The sequence below is a fragment of the Crocodylus siamensis genome, chromosome 5 (genome assembly GCF_052110815.1).
Source record: "Crocodylus siamensis isolate JL-2025a chromosome 5, ASM5211081v1, whole genome shotgun sequence".
NCBI lineage: Eukaryota > Metazoa > Chordata > Crocodylia > Crocodylidae > Crocodylus > Crocodylus siamensis.
Genome location: NC_143399.1, coordinates 10,536,176 through 10,557,288, shown reverse-complemented (window position 1 = coordinate 10,557,288; position 21,113 = coordinate 10,536,176). Strand labels below are relative to the sequence as shown.

The window sequence follows — 21,113 nt, the reverse complement described above, 5'->3', positions numbered from 1 at the left end:
TTTCCCTCTTCCCTTCCCCCCACTCCAAGTCCTAATCTTTAAATACAAAACTCAGCCTGTTCATTTCCTCTGTGTTCTGTCTGATCTAAGACTTCTACATGACTTGTATAAGCAGTGAATGTTTATTGCTATCTGTAACTGGGATACAGCTATAGGTCTTTGAGAATTTCTTTAAAGAACTTTACTGACTAATACTTTTATTTAGAATGAGATAGGAAAATCCTGTGTAATGGAACTGATGCTATAGCAACCTTTAAGGTACATTTGATAACCTGTCCTTGCAAATATTTAAAATCAAGCTAAGAGGAATAGCTTCTGTGTGAAAACCCCGCCATGTATTTAGTGCTTATATAGCGGAGAAGTATGCGTGCAGTTTTATAAAATAAATATTTGCTGCTTTAGAGTTCTAGTCCAAGATTAAAACATTAAACAGAGGTTCATAGCTGTTTAAATACTGAAGGCCGATTAGTGGTGTTTGGAATACACACAGGTCATAATTTCAGGTCAAAACGATCAAGTTGCCACAGTTTCACCCTTCAGTTAAGCTGAAGCCAGATTCTCAGAGAAATTTCAGTTTATTTAATCATGATCATCTGGCTTTGTGTTCCTCATATGAAATCAAGACATCTCCTTGGCTTCATAGGACAAACAGAAAAACAGGTCTGTCCTTGTAAACATGGTGCAAAATTAGGGGACTAATGGAGCAGGAAAGGACACTTTAATGGAGGAGGAAAGGAGAGGGATTAAACAAGGTGGCATATACATATTAGCAAATAAATTTGTAGGTTTGGTCACAACACCAGGTGTGTGTGTATCAAGGTGACTCTTGTAAGCATTTCCTTGTTAGCAGCTTGATTTTTGTGAGCATACTGCATGTCTTAAAGAAGCACATGATTAAGGCCAACAGAGTAATAGACTGCAGGTGAGGCCATTCAGAGGAGGGGATGGCTGGAATTCGGCTCGTGTTGGCATACAGCCTGTATTGACCCAGCTTCCTGAAGAGACACCAGAAACCCATACAAGACTATTACTCCACAGGTTTGGCCTCTAAAATGGCCATATATATTGTCATCAAACATCTAAGAAATTGTGATGGTTATAAACATGCTTTTTGTAGCTTTTGTAAAACAAGAGTGAACATAGTATTACTGATGAAAGATCTGCAAAGATGGATAGCCTTATCTGTAGAGAGAGGTAGTCAAGCATGTTAGTCTGAAGGCAGGGGAGATATGCAGCTTTATAGGCTAACAAGACCAGATTGAGAGCACAAGCTTTCATGAACCCATGTTCACGTCATCAGATGTTGCTGAGTGGATATGGGTTTACAAAAGCTGGTGCTATTTAGCTAGCCTATAGAAGTGCACATCTACCCTGCCAGCTTGTCTGTAGAGACAGGCTTATTGGCACTACTTGCAAACAGTGCTCTTTGACCGTACAGCACAGATCTGTCTCATAAGAATGAATTTTAGTTTCAGAGTTTTCATAAGAATGCAGTGGTGTACAAAAGGATTTCTTTCTATTTGTATTGAGAACTCAACTAACCAACCTGCTCTTAATTCCGTTAGCAGTTACCATACCAAAATAGTTAACTAAGACAAAGTCCTCAATAGTCAGACACCCAATAGCCATAGCTCAAAACACAAGAATTAGTTTGGCTTGCACCGAGTCAAACAGCTATTTAAAAAGAGGTCAGAAAAGATATCAGAGTGCTGGTACAAGAAATAAGATGTTCAGGTCACAAGTTTCAAAGGTGATGGAGGATTCTAGATGCAAAATTTTGTTCCAAAACTGGAGCACCCAGAATTAAATTGCTTTTGAAATTCTTGGTCTCAGTATTTCTGTGATCAGCAAACCTCAAGACATTGACAACTATATTTTCCTGGATTTAGGTAGTATAATAATTTAGAACCCTTCTAGATACGCTACATACCAGAACCATGTATGTAGTTTTGCATAGTATCTATAGATACCACAAACGTTTCCCAATAAAGCCATTATTAGACTGGGATAAACACTACTCATCTATATCCAGGGTATACATGCTTAAACATGTTGCAAACCACAAAAGGTTGAGAAGAGGAAAATGTAATTGGTTTATAATGGCCATTAATTCTGCTTTTCAGCAGTTACAATTTTAGAGTTAAAGTTTGATCTTGAGACTAGCTAACTTGCCATCTCTCTCCCATATTTCAACTTTTCATTTAGAAAGTTTAAGTAATATTTTAATAAAAGATATTGCATTTTTATTGTAATTCTGAAATAGCTGATACTTAGTGATTGCTAATTTTTATGGCCCCTAGCAGGTATTATGTTTAAGACATGATTAACCAGTTCAGTAGTAACCCAGCTGCACAACCATACAGTTTAGGGTATTAAAATAGGGAATAAGCCACAAAATGATTCCATAAAATGTGTAGTAGAAGCCACCCACAAAACTATCATGCCTTTAGTTGAAGGTGTGGCCAGGTTACTGCATCAGGCTGTATGGCAGGGCTCTTGTACTGGATGCAGCTTGGACCCACAATCGTCAGTCCTAACCCTGGGACTGCACCTGGTTACTGGGCTCCCCCTGCACTGGCAAGTACTAATGGTATGACTGGGATTGGATCCGATCCCAAAATCATGCATCCTACCATGCACATACTGGGATCAGGGAACAGATCCCATCATGCCATGAAGTGAATGTGTGCCAGGAGCATCCCTCTCATTCTTATCATCTGTTGTTCCAGTATCAGCCTTTCTTTGTTATTGGGTTCCTCCAGAACACTTTAGATACAAGTGTACAATTGAGATTTAAGTACCACTACTAAAATAACAAGATTTGGAGTATTTATAGAGCACTGTGAGAAGTCATGAGACATTTTAAACATACAAATTAGTCACAACTACTATCATCCTGATGAATTCAGGCTCAGTTGTGTGACACCACATCACCAGCAGGACCAAGCAAACTAGTCTCTCTCAACTCAAGCCAATTTCAGTTTTGACTACTGTTACTACAATTGCCAGGAGATTGCTAAATGGAAGAACAGAGGCAGTGGAGAAGACTAGTCACCTGCTACTGGGGTGCTCAGGCAGTTTAGCTAACAAGTGCCGATGAATTCCTTCTAGATGTTATCCATGTCTCCAGCACTATTTAAGGATGACAACAACATATTTATTTGAAAAATTATTATGTATTGAAAATATACATTAGAATTCCCATTGTCCCTCCTCCTTCACTCTGGTGCCACCCTCCTGTACTGTGGGCAGAAGGTAATTTGCTGCCATGCCACTGTGAGCAGATCATCTGGATAACGTCAGTCTCCTTTCTCCATGTGAGAATCCAGTTTGATACAACAGTGAAGAAAGCAAAATCTTTCTGAATCAATAGCTATTCAGCAAGTCCCAGTCTTCCATGGTGAGGCACATATGCTTTGAGGTCCGTTCTGTCTCTTGTTCAGCCAAAACTCTCTTTTTATTTTTCTTCAATTCATGGCTAACTGCAGCCTCCTTTTTTAACAAAGGGGGATGGCAGTTTTGTGTTTTCTCCTTATAGAACTGCAGGTTTCCAGTTGCTTTTGTTTCCCCCTCCACCAAAGTGCATGCGACTTGTTCTTCTACTCTGCATCTCTTTCCATCTAGAAGAAAAAACAATACATGTGTATTTAAAGCCAGGTAAAAATCTGCTCAAGTTACATGTGTACCTCAACCCAAACAATCTGAGAATTCATGTTGAATCTGAAATGCTTTGATTCACAAAGAGAAAGAAATCTCCAACATTTTTTAAACATTTCCAATGTTTAAATTCACTTAAGCAAAATCCTTACAGTATGAAATTTTGTAATTTTTTTTGGTTCAGTTAGCAAACAAGCTTATCTTAATACACGCTTCAGTTTGTTTCCATTGGTTTTACCAGACTTTGAATAGTAGCTATAGCTGCAGGGTTTCACAAAGTTACATACAGAAATGCCTAGCTGCTCTTCTGCACTGCAAGTTTTTTTTCGGCTTGATGGCTTCCATGACCAACTGTTCCCACTGCAAAATGGTCTGAAAGAAAAGAAGAATGAATAAAATGCTTCTTACAAGAAACGTATAGAAAGGCAGCCAAGTGCATCAGCAAAACTTCAACCCTTGTTTTTTAACATTTTCAGTGACTCAATACCAAACTCAAGTGACTTTTACAGGAACAACTAGTTTTTCTGTAAATCCTTTAAATGTTAGCAACATAGACAACATATTCCCTTTCACAGTTCTTCTGAATACTGCCTTACTGCAACAGAATCCCCGTTTGATATGAAGCAAAAGAAGCAGGAAACAAGCCGAGCTGTCACACATTCAGTAAGAGTCTACACTCCACTCTGCAAAGTGGTGCAGAGATCTCCAAGCTAGCTCAGGTACCAGAAGGACCTACTCACACCAGCATGAAACTCCAAGCCAAGAAGTATGATGCAAGTTAGTCCATGTGAAGCTCGGTGCTGGCACAGCTAGTGTGCATTTGAGATGTACCCCATTACACTGATCCTCCTTATACACTAGAAAAGGGGCGCAGAAACAGGTGCTAAATTGTGATTTTAAATGAAAGCAGTCTGAAGTGGAGAACAGTTTAGAAGCTGGACACAGAACAACCAACTGAGAAAAATAATTTCTCTTGTATAATGTGGTATTTGGTACCAAGCTGCACACCCACACAAACTCCTTAAGTAGTCACTGGAGCAGGGAGTGGAATCAATGTTTTCCCTCTTGCAGGTGAGTGCACTGTAACCAGTGGGCTAATGCCTCTCTGGTACCATTTAATGTTTAATTATTCTGTGTGGAGTATAACACTTTCAATACGAGGAACTGAGGGTGCTTCAGGCCAGAACAGCCCACAGTCTGGTGGCTGGAATGCTCACCCCAGAGGTGAGGGATACAGGTTCAAATCTCTTCAGAAAAAGAAAAGCCTTCTATTCTGTCTCCAATACCCAAGGTGAGCGTTTTAACCACTTGGATGCTGGTTAAGAGGGGGCCAACACTGCCTGTCTACATGAGGTTTTTTATGGAGCTCAGCCTAATAGGTGTCCACTGTATTTGGCCCTATGGACAGATAGGGAGAAGAAACTTATTCTGTAAACTCTGCATGGCTTAGACATGAGCCGGACATATACCCGAGTTCATTATTATGAAACTGAGAAAAGCTGCAATCTGATTTATTATGTAAAATAAATTCCTGGTCTAGGTTCCCAGGAATCTTGAGTACAGTCTTTGGGAGGCTACTTCTGGCATGTAAGAATACAAAACATATTCTTTATGCAGTTCACAACATCTGTGTTCTCACAAATACACGCTACATGACAATCAAGACCTCTCTGAGATATGCAGCAGCTTGAGAGTGAACTAAGTGCACAGTTATTTTGGCTGACAAACTAATAAACAACATACCTGCTCTGCCCATCCCTCTGTTTTGCAGGTACTATGATCAAATTCTTTCAGTGGTACTTTTGAATGGACAAGACCCAGCTGTGCCTGGATCCTCTGAACAACTGTCTTAACGTCCTAGTAAAAATAGAAACAAGCAGACTGTGTAGAGGAGTACTTAGTCATATATTTGTAATGGACTCAAGTACAAGCTTGGTTTTACCTTGAGACCTGTTCCAGATATGTCCAAGCAATTCAACTTCCTGAAGGAAAGAAGATACCCAATTCCTACATCAGTGATTTTAGGGTTACCTATAAAGAAAAAAAAACAAATTAGGCTAAATTGCATGACAGTAGAAATTTGTTCTTCAAAATAGATTCTTAAAACAATCAGATGTGGGTCTCGGAAAAGACACGTGTCATAGGTAACCAGCCAGTTATTCCAACAGTAAACAATTTTCAAGTGATTTTCAGCCCAATTGTATTTTATACCCTCCAGATTTTGAAAGTTTCTTGAACCTGACTTATTTTTTCTCTTCAGATCAAAATACAATTTTCATTCAAAACAGCTTAAATTGGGCCAAATTAGTTTGAATGTGTATATGTACAAATATAAAAAGTAGAGCTGATAAGTATCCCACCAAAAAGCTGTATTAAAAAAATACTCCTAAATTTGTGAAGCCGAGCACTCAGAATTTAGGAAATACCAGAATGAAAGTTCTTGAGAAACCTTAAAATCCAGCCCCACGTGTATACACTCACATACTACTTTTTGATGAGTACCGAATATTTGCTGAAAAAGTATATTTTCACAACACTGCTGTGAGTTGCATACACCTAGAAAAGCTAAATCATTTCCTTTATAGATGGAGAATTTGAAAAACAGTGATTACAGTTAAAAGTACACACTAATTCTGATTGCCTGATTTGAGATTAGGGGTGTAAATCATGTTTTTTGAAAAAAATAGGATCCTAACAGTCTACAACATTATGTATCTTCAAAGCAAACTTCCACTGACTTCAGTTGCAGCTCAAAGAGCTTCTGTAAATCACACCTCCAGGTCTCAAGTCAGAAGAAAATAGAGAACTCACAATCAAACATTTCCTATGAAGAAAATTAGTATAAATAACTTACCCAGCATCATATGTGGAAGAAGCAGAAATAAAATCCAGCTATCCTGGGCAGCATTCAAGTGCCTTAACCATGACACCATCTTTTTCCCCTTCCCCTCCCCATAACAATCTCTTGAATATACCCTGTAACAAATGAAGGTGGGGTCCTGCAGATAAAAACCCCCTTTCACTATAAAAACCCAGTGCATGCTTAGAACTGGTCTGTCCTCTCACGAGACAAACAGGTAATCCTTCAATTAAAGATGGCACAATGCATGTGACTAAGGGGCTAATTAAGGTGGCTCAGGTAGCCTTAATTCTGGTATTCTCTAATATTTGTGAACTTGACACTAAGTGCTTTCTAATGTGGCTTTTTGTGTGCAACTTACAAGGTTTTAAAAAAGGCAAACTGATTAAAAAGATCAATTTCCTCATGTGGCATCGCACTGACACTCACATGAGTTATCAACTTGGCTGGAATCTTTATGGTTACTGCATAGACCTCTGCTATCCAAGTTAATGGAGGAACTGATACCAGCAAGAGGCAGTCACCCTCTACCTGAACTAGAACTGCAGAGGGTGGGATGTTTGGTCACTGGAATTTACAGATTTGACAACAGATGAAAGGTGAAACTCAGGTGTCTGGGGTTCCAGTGTAGGCTGGGGTGGGGAGGCAGCTCTAGTGGACACACTTTTATGCCCATTCCCCTTGTTTCTCTGTCCTCTCTACTCACTCCTATCCCCAATCCTGTTCTCCTAAACCCAAGCAAGTTCTAGGTTTGCTGCTTGATGCTTCCTGCCCAGTCAGTCCTAAAGACCCCCTGAGTCTTCTTCCTTTCTGCTTCTCTTTCCAACCAACCCCCTCCAGTAGTTCCTCCTCATCCCATCCACGTTTCCCACCTCTATTCTCTCCCCACCCCAATCTCCTCATGGGGATTCTCATTCAATCTTGGTGTCCTTCACTACCCCCAGATTAGGAATTCAGTGACAAGTCACTTCCATATAGTTAAGGTTGAAGTCTCTCAAAAATGCATGTAAGCAGGAAAAGGAATGGCTAATTCAAGTCCCAAGCTAGACTGCACAGATATTCAAGTCTTGCATTTATATCAGATAGAAACTTTACTCTCCTACTGACTTCACTGGTAAAATTCCATTAATTTAATGTTATTTGGATGGGACTGCAGGTTCAATCTGTGGTTTCTAGCAGATGTTAACAAAAGGCCTTGCTTAACCCCTTCTGATTTAGGGGTTCATTTTGTTTCATTATATCCTTTCGGTCATAAATAGGAGGAGTTAGCTAGATCAGAAGGAGCATGGCTTGTTTCTATACTTAAACCACGAGACACTTTGGCACACTTACAAGACAAATCTAGCACAGAAAGATTTTCAAGTCCCCTTTTCATTACTCGTACTGGTGCTGTCATTTTGCGAAGGCCTGCATCGGATAAACAGTTATCCTTCAGGAGGAGCCTTGTTACACTGAGATGAAAAATAGAAAGTTATTACCTAGGACTTCTTAAGAAAACTGTTAAGATTTTAATGTACAAACTCAGAATTTTTTTCCAATCATCCCATCAATGTCATTTCTTTAGTGATATTAAAAGGACCACTGAACAAAAAAAAGCCTCTTCTGGTAAGGCTAACAAGTGTTATGTTCCCATTGCTGGCTCAGCAGAAACCGTTACCTAACACACTATTTCCAGAGTTCTGCTGACACAGGCAATATCGGAACACAAAGATTTCTTGACACAGGCCGTAAGGTTCTCTATAAATTGACGTTATGAAACATAACTAGTCTTGCCAATTTCAACTCCATTCAAAATTAGGGAAGAAAAATCTTTGCTTGACAAATAAGAAAAGACAACTAGTAGAAGATTGTGGGGATGCTTCTTAAATGTAAAAGGAGGTACTGCACACTAGAAAAAAACAAAACCCACAAAGATCTAGAGGCATACTTCCATTGCATCCTCAAAAACAAGATCTTGAATAACTTGTGTGGAAGTTTTAAGTAGCAACAATTATTAACTAAACAGAATTAAGTGATTAGTTTACCTGAGAAAGTTACATAAATTTCTAATTTTAGTAGTTATATATCATTTTTAGGAAATACAGTGCAAAAATTAGGAACATCTCATGCTGGCATACAGCATACTTACCTGCTGATATATTTAACATTATTTTGATAATGGTTTCTCTCCCAGGAAAATAATATTTAACAGGATAAATCTGTAACTGTTGGAAGCACTAAGGTTTGCAGTACTTAAGGCTATGAACAGAAAATGAAATATAAAACCAACTGGTCTATCTGTTGGCCAGCAGAATACTTTTATTTCTACTCTTACAAAACTAAAGAATTACCTTTAATGTTAAATATATGCTTTGAATGATAGTTTGCATGTGATTAGTTCTGATGGGTGTCCCCCCGCCAAACAATTTTTATGAACAATTAGAAACCCCACTAATTTCTATCTTACTGCCTGTGAAACTTTCTTTTAAAGGACATGCAGGATGACTCTGAATCCCCTAGTGACCAGAAAACCAATGCTGCCATTGGTTACATATGTTACTAAACTGGTACCTGGATAGAGCTTCCTTGGTGAGATGTTCTAGCAATTCATGTTCATCTCCAAGTTTGCAGCAGGAAAGATCCAAGCACGTCAGTTCTCTGAAAGATTTAATTTCTTCAAGTTTTTCAGAAATAACCAGGTATCTGAAAAGAAAAAAAGTAATCAACATTTAGGTGCATTAAATATAACAGTCCTACAAAGCGCCAAGTACTCTGAACGCTGCCTGGTGCAACACAAGCAGCCAGGCTGTTCTGCAAGTGGAAAACACCCAAAACAAGCAATCTGTTTTCATTACCTAGCCATGCTGTCGCCCACCGGTGCCTGACTCACGTGGCCCACAGGGCTAGAATTGGCAGCAGCAGCGTTAATTGCCATGGCTCTCAGAGCCCCAATAGCTGCTGTTCTTCCTACCGCCAAATTTCCAGCCCCATGGGCCAGATGATGCAGCTCTGCACTCTAGATCTGTGGCCCAGAAATCTCATGATGGGATGAAACGCAGCAGCATTGACTGCTGCAGCTCTGAGAGCTGTGCCAATTAACGCTGCCACCGCTTGCCACACTGTCAAATTTCCAGGCCCATGGGAAGTGCCACAGGCCAGATGACAGCTGTGAGCTGTACCTTGGTCACCCCTGCTGAAACCATGCAGAGCACACATGCTTTCACAGCGCTAAGCCTCTGCTTTGATTCCAGAAGTACCTGCTCTATAACTGATAAACAGACCTTCAAATTTGCTTATCTTGCTGGCATCCTATGACCCCTGCTGACTTCCTGCCCTTTGGGCAGGGGGCTGGACTCGATGATCTCTCGAGGTCTCTTCCACCCTAATGTCTATGAAATTCTATGAAATAATTTGCAGAGACCACTATTAGGGTCTCATTTGCACATAAACTTTGTAACAGAATAAGATGGAGCATATCTTTCAAGTGTAATAGCTACTTCTGAAACTCTACGTATGGACACTTACTCCAAAATAAACGTGTCCTTTTTTGATTTCGCTTAACGCATTTCCAAAGTGGCTGTTCCTGAATAACAAGTTTCTCTAGCTGGGATTAACCTAATTCCAGCATCTTTACTTGCCATGTCTGATGTTTTGTGACCATGTAGAAGTCTTACCTAGGGGGGAGTCAAACTCCCTACCACAGCAGCTCTCCTTCCCCTTTTAAAACCTAACTCATGAGTAGACCAGCAATAAAACTGTTATAGCTGAACCCCAGCTCAGCTAGAGTTAACTGATTTTTGTTTAAAGACAGATGCCACGTGCTCTAGGACCCATGTTATGGAAAAAAGGGGTCTTATCTGTCTGGCTACCACTGTACTTTTTAAATTTAACTTATACTTCACATGAATACTGTGAGGATTAGTTTTTAAAGGCCCTTACTATACAAGTACTATTTAATTATAATGAGTTTTGTTAAAAACAGAACCATTCACCTAATCCTTCAGTTGAGGTTGCAAAATGGAGTAATGCAGATTTGAAAGATTACCTGAGCTACGTTTCTGCATCACAGGCCCAAGAATTAAACCTTGTGTCAGCCAGAGTGTCATAGGTAAACAGCACAACCCCAGATTAAATGATACCTCCAAGAAATGAGCATACAATGCCCTCTATGCTAGCATTTACTCTACAAGGAGCAGCAGAGCGGGCCAAAGAATCTGGTACCCATAAAATGAGACCGAAATAATAGAAATGCACCTATGCTTTTTCGGGGGGTGGGGGGCAAGAGACAGGAGAATGGTTAATGAAACAAAGCCTTGAATTCAAGTCCTATCAGCGCTTGTGGACAGAGGGGATATCTTTTATTAGACCAACAAGATCTTTGCAAAAACATTTCTTTAATCACAAGCTTTCGGGCACAAACACCCTAGACCAGCACAGGTTTCCCTCACAAAAAAACTGTCTTTAATTGCAAGCTTTGGGGCACAAACACCCTAGATCAATACAAGTTTCCCTCGCAAAAACATTTCCTTAATTGAAGCTTTTGGGCACAAACACCCTGGACCAAAACATGTTTTTCTTTAAATTGCAAGCTTTCGGGTACAAGCTCCCTAAAACCAATACCGGTTTTCCTTGAAAAAAAAATCTTTAATTGCAAACTTTCGGGCACAAACACCCCAAAACCAACACAGGCTTCCCTTGCGAAAAAAAAAAATCCTTAATCCACGCTTTTCGGGCACAAATGCCCTAAAACCAACAGTTTCCCCTCAGCAAAACCTGTGGTGAATCGCAGGCTTTCGGGCAGGGCCCGGCCCGGCCCCGACGGGTGCACTCAGCGCTCCCACGCGCCGCTCTGCCGGGCCGCCGCGCCCCCACCCCGGGGGCTCCCAGGGACCCGGCCCCGCGCCGGGCGAGGGCGCACCCCGCGGGTCTCCCGGGAGAAGCCAACCCCGCAGGCCCGAGCCCACCTGCCGCGCAGGCAGAGGGCGCGCAGGACGCGGGCGCCGTAGGCGCGGGTGAAGGTGCGCAGGGCGCGCAGGCCGGCGCCGGGCTCCGCGAACTTGCGCCGGGCCTCGGCGGCCGCGAAGAGCTGTTCGGCCACGGGCTCGGGGAAGCCGACGAGCGAGTCGAGCCACTCCACGCGCGCCGCCACGTAGGCCAGCGCCAGGCCGAAGAGCGGCTTGGCCGAGTAGCGCAGGCTGCCCTCGGCCGTGTAGGTGAAGACGAAGGGCCCCGAGCGCTGCCGCCGCCGCGCGCCCTCGTCCTCCCCGCTCAGCCGCAGCTCCACCGAGAAGCCCTTGGGCGGCCCCGCCGACATGGCGGGAGGAGGAGGAGGAGGATGGCGACCAGGAGGCCTCCTCCCCCCCCGGCTCCGCCTCCCTCAGCAGCGCCCCCGGCCCCGAGGCAGCGCTCCTCTGCGGGAGCCGCCAGTCTCCCACGCCAGGCCCCGCGACCCAACACGCGCGGGGCCCGAAAGTGGTGAAAATCATGATGACTGTCTCTGAGGAAAAGGGGGCCCCCACGATAAAAGTTCGCCCAGGAGCCGGGGAGGGTGCTCGGGTGGCCACCGAGGTGGCCCCGCGGCGGTTTTCCGTTCAGGACAGGCCACCCTCGAAGCGAGGGGCTACCGGCAAGCACGTGCTGTCCTGGGACCGAGCCACGGTCGCGTGCGGAGAGCACCGAGGCTGACTCGGTTGAAGGCCTGGTGTTTTGGTCTTGAACCTTTTGTAGTCCGTGTAAATGAATGTTTGGAAAATGGCATGGAAATAGAAATACTTGTGGCGATGGCTTGTCGCTAGCGATCGCTTGTCTGCAAGGGTTTTCCACGTCCCTGCAGTGCTATAGCTCTCCTGCCAGTCATCTGTATAACTCTCAATTATTTCTTCCACTGTTTCCAGTTTCACAGAGTACTTCGCAAGCTGGTGTTCAGCCCCAAACCACATACACTTTTTTTTTTTTTAACTACTTTTATTGCATTGCGGCTCCTGTGGTAATATGTTGGCAAAGATCTCTCCCGCTGTTGTGCAGCCACACTGCTTTGCAGGTTTAGGGCCTGTTATTGCCAACAGGGGAGAGAAACCGGGACGCTGACAACGCTGAAGGGGAAATGGCAGTCAAAATAGTAAATAACAAAGTCTGACAACGAATTTGGAAGGCAGCTGAGATGTTTACGCAAGAGGATCTTTAGAAAACCTTGCAGTAATATAAAGGCTGTGGCTGATTTGGCTGCACTGCAGTACATACTCGGGCTTTCAAAAATACTTTCTTCAATATTTGTAGGTCAAGCATAATCTGAACTTTCAGGCTTTTAGGCCTGGGATTTACAGGGAGGATGCCAGCTTAATTATGGCTATTGGATTTGGCCTGAGATAGGGACATATTTAAAAAAGAATGTACCTATAGGTTAAAAAGAGTATGTGCTTGAAGCACATCAAAAGCCTTTCTGAACACGCTTACAAAGAACAGACTATGAACGACGAGCAGCTGTGCTTGTTTCAGAAGAGGAACCATTTGCCGGCAGCAGAGCAGCGTGTGGGGACCGTTTTGATTGTAACTCACGAAATACCAGCTGTCGAGTCCGAGCTGTTGAAAACAGAGCCCAAGTGGCTCTCCTAAGAGTGTGATCCACGCCCTGCTCTGCATTCCTGTTAGGGACTGACCTGGCTGCTAGGCAACTCTGTGACCCTCCTGTTCAGCCATAGTCCAACAGCCTTTGATTTGTTTCTAAATCTCATGCAGATCAGTGAGACAGGATGAAATTAACAGACCCGTGTCTGAGTTCTGAAGGAGCTGAAGTTATCTTAGCCACATCAAGCGATGAAAAATATCCCCCTGAAAACATCATTGATGGGTAAGTGTTGCTGTTTAGCTCAGCGTAGGTGAAAGTGGTTGCATCAACTGCTTTTGTGTCACAGACATGCCTTATTCTGTCACTGGATTTTATATCACAATGTATAGTGTACAGACAAGGCTCTTTGGGTAAATCTGATACCTTTTGTTAGACCATCTCAAGTAGTTGGAAAAATTCTTAGCAAGCCAGCTTTCAGGTTTAAATGAACCAACATGGCTATAACCTATACCCCTGTATATATTATACATGTACACATACACATTACAATAAAATAATATTAAGATAAAGCCAAGCATTCAGAAGCTTTAAAATTCCAGAATTAAGGTTCTCTGGGTATCCTTAATTTGACTCCTTTGTGCATAGAGATGACGGTAGGGCTTAATTATGTTTCCATGGCTTAATCAGCATGTGGAATAGACAGTGTTTAATGAGATGCTTGTGTACACTTCCATTGCTGAGGGTGGGACTCTATGTTTTATTTACTGTACACAATTTAAAACATGCTATGAAGGCAGAGTTATTCTTTTCCTAAGCTTTTCTGTGATGTTCGTTACTATAGTATCTGAGTGCTTCACAAGTAATACTTTGTTTTCAGAACACCACAGGGAGGTCAGGTTATTACCCCCATTTTACAGGTGTGGAACAGATGCACAGAATGATTAAGTTCAAAAGTCTCTTCTGATTGTGGATGCCTAGGTTGAAACCCCAAGGGTCTGATTTTTCAAAATACTTAGCATTTGATAGCACTTGGTGCAGATGTGCATGCTCAGTATAAGGATGCTCAAGTAGGGCACCCAGAAAATAAGCACACAGATACTAACAATTTTTAAAAAGTTTTGTTGTAGTGATGTACTCAGCATCACACAGGAGACTGTGCAGCGTTCAACTGCCTTAACCGTTCATCATCTGGCTTTTCTTTTTCTGCAGTCCCTTGCTTCATTCACTAATAAAATTGTCAAACTTCTGCAACGAATTAGATAGATGTCCGTCCTACGGATTATAGCCTCTTTCACTGTATGTGACCCCAGTTGACTCCCAGAACACAATCATTCCTGAAAAGGGGTTTTTCAAAGTACTTAAAACTGGGCAGCTAGGATCTGGAATCAGCTTCCAAGGGAAGTGGTGCTGGCTCCTAAGATAATCACTTTGCCGGGGTTGTTTGACCCTAGCATTCTTTCCTGCCCATGGCAGGGCGTCGGACTTGATGACCTGCTTAGGTCCCTTCCGACCCTACCAACTGAAATAGTGTCTGAGGTTGTAGGGTGCTGTTCATTAACTGAAGTAAATCCATGCATGCATTCTGAAAACACTGTATGGCCCTATACGGCCCTTAGTTCCACTTCCCTTTTGTTTAAAGTGCCAGTAAATGATAAACCTAACTGGAAGTAGAGTTTGTAGCTTAATTCTCTATTTCCTGCTGATATCTTTGTGGGATTTCTTTCCTTGCATATGGTACATATTTAAGACTTTAACAGAAGGTTATGGACAGCGCATGAAATTAAACATATGTGCAAATCTTAGCAAAATCAGGCCTAAAGTTGAGTAGTTAGAAGAAGTTCTAGGCACCTGCATTTGCAAGGCCTGGCTGCTGCAACATTCATGATAGTTATAACCTACAGCTGACTATTTAGATAGTAGGCAGATCAACTGACATATGGCATGCATTACCTCACAGCAGTAGACATATTTGTGATTTTCATGGAATGCAATGGAAAAAAGTCTGAAGAAAGAAATATGCAACTATGACAGGCATTTGACTGGGATGGTTTAGCAAAAATCCTGCCTTGAGCAGGGAGTTGTACCTCCAGAGGTCCCTTCCTACCCTACTACTTTATGATTCTTTCTGCAAAAAGAATACTGACAAAATTAATCTAAACAGGGTCTCTATATGATGGCCCTTGAAACTCCAACTTTAGAATAGAGTGGCCAATGAGAAATCAGATTCAGGTATTTGCAAATGTTCTGTGATAAAGGCAGGCAAGGTTCTTTGGGTTGCTGTGTTATCTTTTATTAGACCAAGTATGATGAACACACTTGAGAGTAGTATAGGAACCAAAAGATATTCATAGGAGAAAGAGAAAATGTAGTGATCATGGATGTTGTATTGGATCTGTAGCTGTGATTTTTTAAAACAAAAAATATAAATTACTTTGCAGATACCAGTATTTTGTAAATATATCTTAATATTTTAAATAAAACTTGTATTTTTTTTTTAACAACAGAAATTCAGAAACGTTTTGGACAACAACAGGAATGTTTCCGCAGGAATTCATTATCAGCTTCCATAAATGTATAAGATTCAACAAACTCACGATCCTGTGTTACTTAGGTAAGAATACAGTGCACATTAATATTTTAATGTTCGCAATAGTGTCATATTCTGTGCCTACTTCACAAGCTGAGAAGTGAGCCAACCTATAGTCATTTAACTCTAAAATTTTGCATGTTCTTTGGACATATCAGAAAAAGATGAAACCTCTCAATACCAGTGACCATTGTGCATTATGTTATGACTAGCAAATTACCCATCCAGAATGACAGGGTGGGGGGGGAGGAGCAGGTGGGGGCAGAGCACCCCCATCCACTGCTCTGCGCTGCTGCCACCTCCCAGGAGTGGGGGCAGAGGAAGCTTGCATGTGGTGGCAGCCACTGCCACCCACTACCCAGCTCTGCCACGCCGTGCATCCTCCCCTCCCCCCAGATCTGTGTCCAACTGTGCACCCTCCCCACTTGCTGCTCCACGTCCAGCCCTGCACCCCCCCCCCTCTCCCGCCACTCTGCATCTAACCACCCCCACATCTGCCTGGCTGCTCTGCCTGGCCCACTCCGCTGGAGGCATGCCCTACCCATCATTCTCGATGGGCATTCTTGACGCAGCACTGGCTGGAGCCATGCCCCACCGGGAGCCACGTCCACCAAGAGCGTCACGGACAGACAGACAGACAGATTAAGTGCTTTATCTATACAGATGTATATATATATGGAATACATGGAGTAGGAAAACTTGAGCTCCTAATTATTTATGCCCCAAGGCCTGAAGATACTTAGCCTTTGTAATTTTATCCTAGCTAATGTAATCTTAATGTACCAATCTGTTTACTTTATTAATGGTAACTATTAATAATAAATTATTTGCTTCCAAAAGTTCTATAAATAATTTATGTATAATTTTCTTTATTGATTTTAATTTTTAGTTTAAGGGAATGATGTTCTGTTTCCTTTGTTTACATTTTTTCAAATTTCTGTAATCAGAAAAATTGGGCTTCAGACAAGGCAGTAGGAACTCTAGTTTTAGCTTATCTTAGACCAATCATTTATATTTTAATTTTGGTTTTCCTGAGGGTAATGAGTAGAACATTACCTACCTACCATATCAGATATAGTATGATTAATTGATTAATGTTTGTAAAAGTCTTTGAAGATTTAAAGAGATGGTGTTTGTAAAATAGTAATATGATACAAAGTCAGCTTCTATGCTAAGCCTATACTGAATTTTTTTAAACATATTTCAGTGCAGGCTATAAGGATTGAAAAAAGCTTATCTAAGGATCCAGTAGATTTTGAGAAGTGTGTTGAAAAAGGTGAGTAACCAAATATGCAGTAGCTCTGATTGTCTAGGGATTGTGTTGATCTTTATGCATCTGATGATCCACTTAAAGCTCTCTCTCTACATCTTTAGCAGAATCAGGTTTACATAATGTATGTGATGTTGTATTTTCTTGCATGCAGTGTACCCCAAAATAAGATACGCACCTTATTTTTGAAAGGCAGAGTTAAGAAAACCACATATTTCCTTGTATTAAGTAACTGAGTAGAAGCAGTTTCTACTCCCTGTAGATCAGTGTAGACTTACTTTGGCTTTTGCCTGCTAAGTGATGGAAACTGCTCTTACTGTACCTCTTCCATATAATTGCACTCCAGTTTCCAACATCTGTTTTTTGGAAAAAATGTAAGAAAATATGATGTATTGAAAAGGATTCTCATTGTATATTTCTACTGATACACTTAATCAGTCACTTTTAATGAAGTAAAGTGCTGTAAATTCATAGTAAAAATTGTATATGAAAACCTTTTGGAATTATGTCTTCCTATTGCTATACCACTTAGTAATGAATAGTTAGCACTTTTCTAGTCAAAGCTTTTCTGTGAGAATCAGAACCTGCAATAGGATAATATTAAGGTTGATGCTTTTTTGTACTCAGGCATTTGGGGATGGGGCAGAGGCTGGTTTGGTTTTTTTTTTAGTTTCTCACAATTTGTATTTATTTGATGTAAGTTTAGATGACTTGTAGAGTCTTTGCTGTTTGAACAAATAGGAATCCACCTTTTGTTTCAAAATGCTATAACCTGGTATACCGTGCACCTAATCACAGTCATTTATGTAAGTTATTTCTCCTGGGAGCAATCCCATTGATTTCATTGGACCTGCTCTTTTGAATAGATACTTCATGCATAATTGTTTGTAGGTTTTATGTTGGTTCCATTTGATATTAAGTGAAAAACTTGGCATAATGGAAAATCAACACATTCTTTATTGTTACGTCATACTACAGATTTGTCATACTCAAAATCAAAAGCGTATCTAAATGGTATAATGGAACATAATCCATTATGTTAAGGGAGTTGTTTCTGTATCTCCCTAAGGACATTTTAAAAACGTTAAATTAATTTTTGTTAATTAATCTTAGTTTTTGTTATTAAACTTGAACTCTTGTATCACCTTGTTCAGAATGGTTTTTAAACCCAGAGTAAGCCTTGCAAATCTTCAGCTCCTACAAACTCTCAAATCCAATCGAAACTTGTGACAGACCTGCATATATGCTTGCTTACTTGTTTTGTGTAAAATTCATTTTTTAGATTTTTGTTATTCAGAAGGGGAGCTTCAAACGGAAGAATTTTCAGTGAGTACCCACAACATTAATGCCATGTGCATTAGGATGACTAGTTGGACAAAGACATACTGAAGCAGACTAAATCAAAACTAAATTTTTAGGGTCTTGGATATAGGAGACTGCTTTTGACTCCCCAGTTTGAATGACTAGCTGGGTCATCGGGGGGTGGACTTTGGCACAAGTTCTAATTAGCACTCAAACTCATCCTCTAGACCTGTAATAAGATGTCTTAATCACTCTGCCATCACGCCTGGCAGGTGTTTGTGTACCACAGTATAAAAATCCAGATAGCTATTATTTCTATACATGTGGTGTAGAAAATTAACGCATCTACATTTCTAGACCCTTCTGCTACATGTTAATTGTTTACATCGGGGGTGTTAATCCCTAGCTTGCAGGCCATATCCAGCCCACGAAGCCATGTAATTTGGCCTGTGGGTCTCCCCACCTGTCCAGAAATTTGATTCTGTGGGAGCGGTGGCAATTAACACTGCCACTGCCCACACATCGGGATTGCCTTGGCCAGGCTGACTCTGCACAAAGGGACTGAACACTGTTCTTGTATGGCTGGATCTAGTTGGAGTCCAATCCAGCTACACAGAAACAGCCTGGCCAGAGTCAGAAATTGTGTAGGGTTGGGTCCTGGCCAAGCCATTCACAGCCAGTTGCACTGGGCCTTGGCTGGGCTGTTCCTGAGGGGTTGCATTTGGCTTTGGCCCCATACAGTTGCATCCATCCTGGCCAGGCTGTTTCAGTATGGCTGCATCAGGCCCCAGTGGGGCCAGTACCACATGCTGAATCAGGCAGTGACAGGGAGCCAGAGGCTTCTGTTAGGGGAAAAATACTGCTGATTAGTCTGTTGCATAAGCAAACAGGCTGCTGAAATAAGGGTGCAGACCTAAGCAGCACCGGAGAAGACCTAATGGATCATTAGCCCTAAGGGCAAGCACTTGTGTGAGCTGGGGACTTGCCTGTCTCAGATAAGGAGCACCCTGTGGATAGATAAGGGGAACACCTTGGAGGTAGGGCTGCCCTTGCCAGAAGCTGAGTGCTTGGAGGAGAGAGCAGCTGTTCAAGAAGCCTTGCAGGAGCCTGGATACCATAAGCAGAGTGGTGAGAATTCAGGGAGAATGGCTCTGGCATTTACCCAGAGTGAGGGAAGGGCTTTATTTAAAGCAATAGGTACATTTATTACCCTTTTTTTTGTTACCCAGAGTGGGAATGGTTTTATTAAAGTGACAGCTTCCCTTTTTCTTTTTTTGATGTTCGCTTACCCAGAGCAGGGAGGTTTTAGTTAAGGCAATAACCTGCTTTTATGTTATGCAGCAAAAGCTTTATTATCTGGCACCCATGGGGGATGGGGGGTGCTGGATAACAAAATGTGCCCGTTAACTGAGAGGCCCAAACAGGTGTCTTTGCCTGTTCGGGCCACCACTTTTCCCACCATGTCTGGGGCATCACCACCCCTCCCTCAAGGGCCAGGGAAGCAGGCCCCACGCAGACTGCTATGCCCCAGGCCATGGGGGCTCGACAGCGCAGGCTGCTTTGCCCCAGGCCACAGGGGCTCGGCCAAAATGGAACTGCCATGGTGGGCACTTCTGGTTTCACTTTTACCTTACAAGCTGGCATGCTGATTAATAGAGCATGCCGGCATGTAAGGTGCCGGTTAAGGCAGCTTTTACTGTAGTTAGATTGGAGGACCAGGCATACAAAAAGGGAGAAGAGGCCACATGGTAGGGTGCCTTGGGGTACAATGAGCTCTGAATCCCATTAAGGGGCAGGGATACTGGGGACAGGAGAAGCACAGGAGCACAGGCCCTGCCAGGACCATATACAAGCCAAATTGGTGACAGCCTAGAGGGCTGAACCCAGAAGCCAAGGTCCCAAGTAGCAGGCCTAAGGTACAATAACCCAGCTAGATGAAAGGAACCAAGGCCAAGAAGGCTGAGGCTCCTACGTGGCCTCTGAGGCCTGAAGGGCCATAACATGAGTAGGGCAAATAGCTCCACAATGGTAATGAGTGGTAACACCTGCAAGGCATGGGTGTGACTGTAGGGGAGGTCAAAGGCCCTGAACACAGTCCTTAAGGTGCTGGTGTCTGAAGACTTGAATAGAGTGGCAAGACAGTGCACTGGGTTCTGTCTGGGCCTTGGGCAGCCTCCCAACTTGTTTCCAGCCTTGCCACACAGGCCCACAGACCAGATCTAGCCTGTGGACAAACCATGCACCGCATATTTAGTCTGCAGGCCAAAAAGGTTAGGCACTACTAGTTTACATGTTTTTGCTAATGATGCTGTTACTGCTAAATACATTTTTTTCCCCTTCCCCTTAGTTTCCTGATTGCCAAGCTACCTACTTGCGATTCATCATCAAATCAGGCTTTGATCACTTTGTGTCAGTGCATAGGGTGATGGTAGATGGCATGGCAGAAGACATGTAAACCCCAGTTTGAATCATTACCTGAAAACATGTTGTGTAATAACCTGTGTATACCTACTTGTAGCATACAGAATATTATTAAATGATTACACTAAAATGGATGCTGAGAATATGGATTGTTTTTTTTTCCTAGCAGTTTAATGTGCAGTGCAATTCTGCTGTCAACTCTGGTAATGTATATCTAGTTTTGCAATACAGACTGCAAACACTGAAGAACTACTTTTTACTTAACCGGTAATGCACAAGCATTATGAGGCTTTATTTATGGAAGCCTGTATGGTGAAATTAAAATGTTATTTAAACCAGATTGTATATTTTAAAATGCAGTTGCATATTTCATTTTCTGTTAAATGTTTCCCTCCCACTGTGAGTTCAACAGAGGAAATGTGGCCTTCTCCCAAACCTAACAGACAGTGGCAATGCGTAGGGGGTGCACAGG

At 42.2% G+C, this 21,113-nt stretch overlaps 2 protein-coding genes across 2 annotated transcripts; one reads left to right on the top strand and one right to left on the bottom strand.

The window, feature by feature from the left end:
• Positions 1-3,156: 3,156 nt before the first annotated feature.
• LRRC42 (leucine rich repeat containing 42) lies at positions 3,157-11,857 on the bottom strand. The gene is made up of 7 exons (XM_090048230.1): positions 11,461-11,857; positions 9,068-9,199; positions 7,850-7,968; positions 5,600-5,688; positions 5,401-5,514; positions 3,945-4,029; positions 3,157-3,620 (listed from the first exon to the last, which is right to left on the bottom strand). The coding sequence occupies exons 1-7, from the start codon at positions 11,808-11,810 to the stop codon at positions 3,367-3,369; spliced, it is 1,143 nt and encodes a 380-aa protein (XP_089904356.1). The 5' UTR covers positions 11,811-11,857; the 3' UTR covers positions 3,157-3,366.
• An 890-nt stretch (positions 11,858-12,747) lies between these two features.
• Positions 12,748-20,775, top strand: IFT25 (intraflagellar transport 25). The gene is made up of 5 exons (XM_090048233.1): positions 12,748-13,343; positions 15,566-15,672; positions 16,856-16,924; positions 18,201-18,244; positions 20,568-20,775. The coding sequence occupies exons 1-5, from the start codon at positions 13,246-13,248 to the stop codon at positions 20,673-20,675; spliced, it is 426 nt and encodes a 141-aa protein (XP_089904359.1). The 5' UTR covers positions 12,748-13,245; the 3' UTR covers positions 20,676-20,775.
• Positions 20,776-21,113: the final 338 nt, after the last annotated feature.

Excerpts from the sequence above, each read along its gene's own strand:
- LRRC42 (XM_090048230.1), bottom strand. The coding sequence starts at position 11,810 with ATGTCGGCGGGGCCGCCCAAGGGCTTCTCGGTGGAGCTGCGGCTGAGC. Across the intron at positions 9,200-11,460 it reads GCCCTCTGCCTGCGCGGCAG|ATACCTGGTTATTTCTGAAA; the intron begins GTGGGCTCGGGC and ends TTTTCTTTTCAG. Across the intron at positions 3,621-3,944 it reads AAGAGCAGCTAGGCATTTCT|ATGGAAAGAGATGCAGAGTA; the intron begins GTATGTAACTTT and ends TTTTTCTTCTAG.
- IFT25 (XM_090048233.1), top strand. The coding sequence starts at position 13,246 with ATGAAATTAACAGACCCGTGTCTGAGTTCTGAAGGAGCTGAAGTTATC. Across the intron at positions 16,925-18,200 it reads TGAGAAGTGTGTTGAAAAAG|ATTTTTGTTATTCAGAAGGG; the intron begins GTGAGTAACCAA and ends TTCATTTTTTAG. Across the intron at positions 18,245-20,567 it reads TTCAAACGGAAGAATTTTCA|TTTCCTGATTGCCAAGCTAC; the intron begins GTGAGTACCCAC and ends CCTTCCCCTTAG.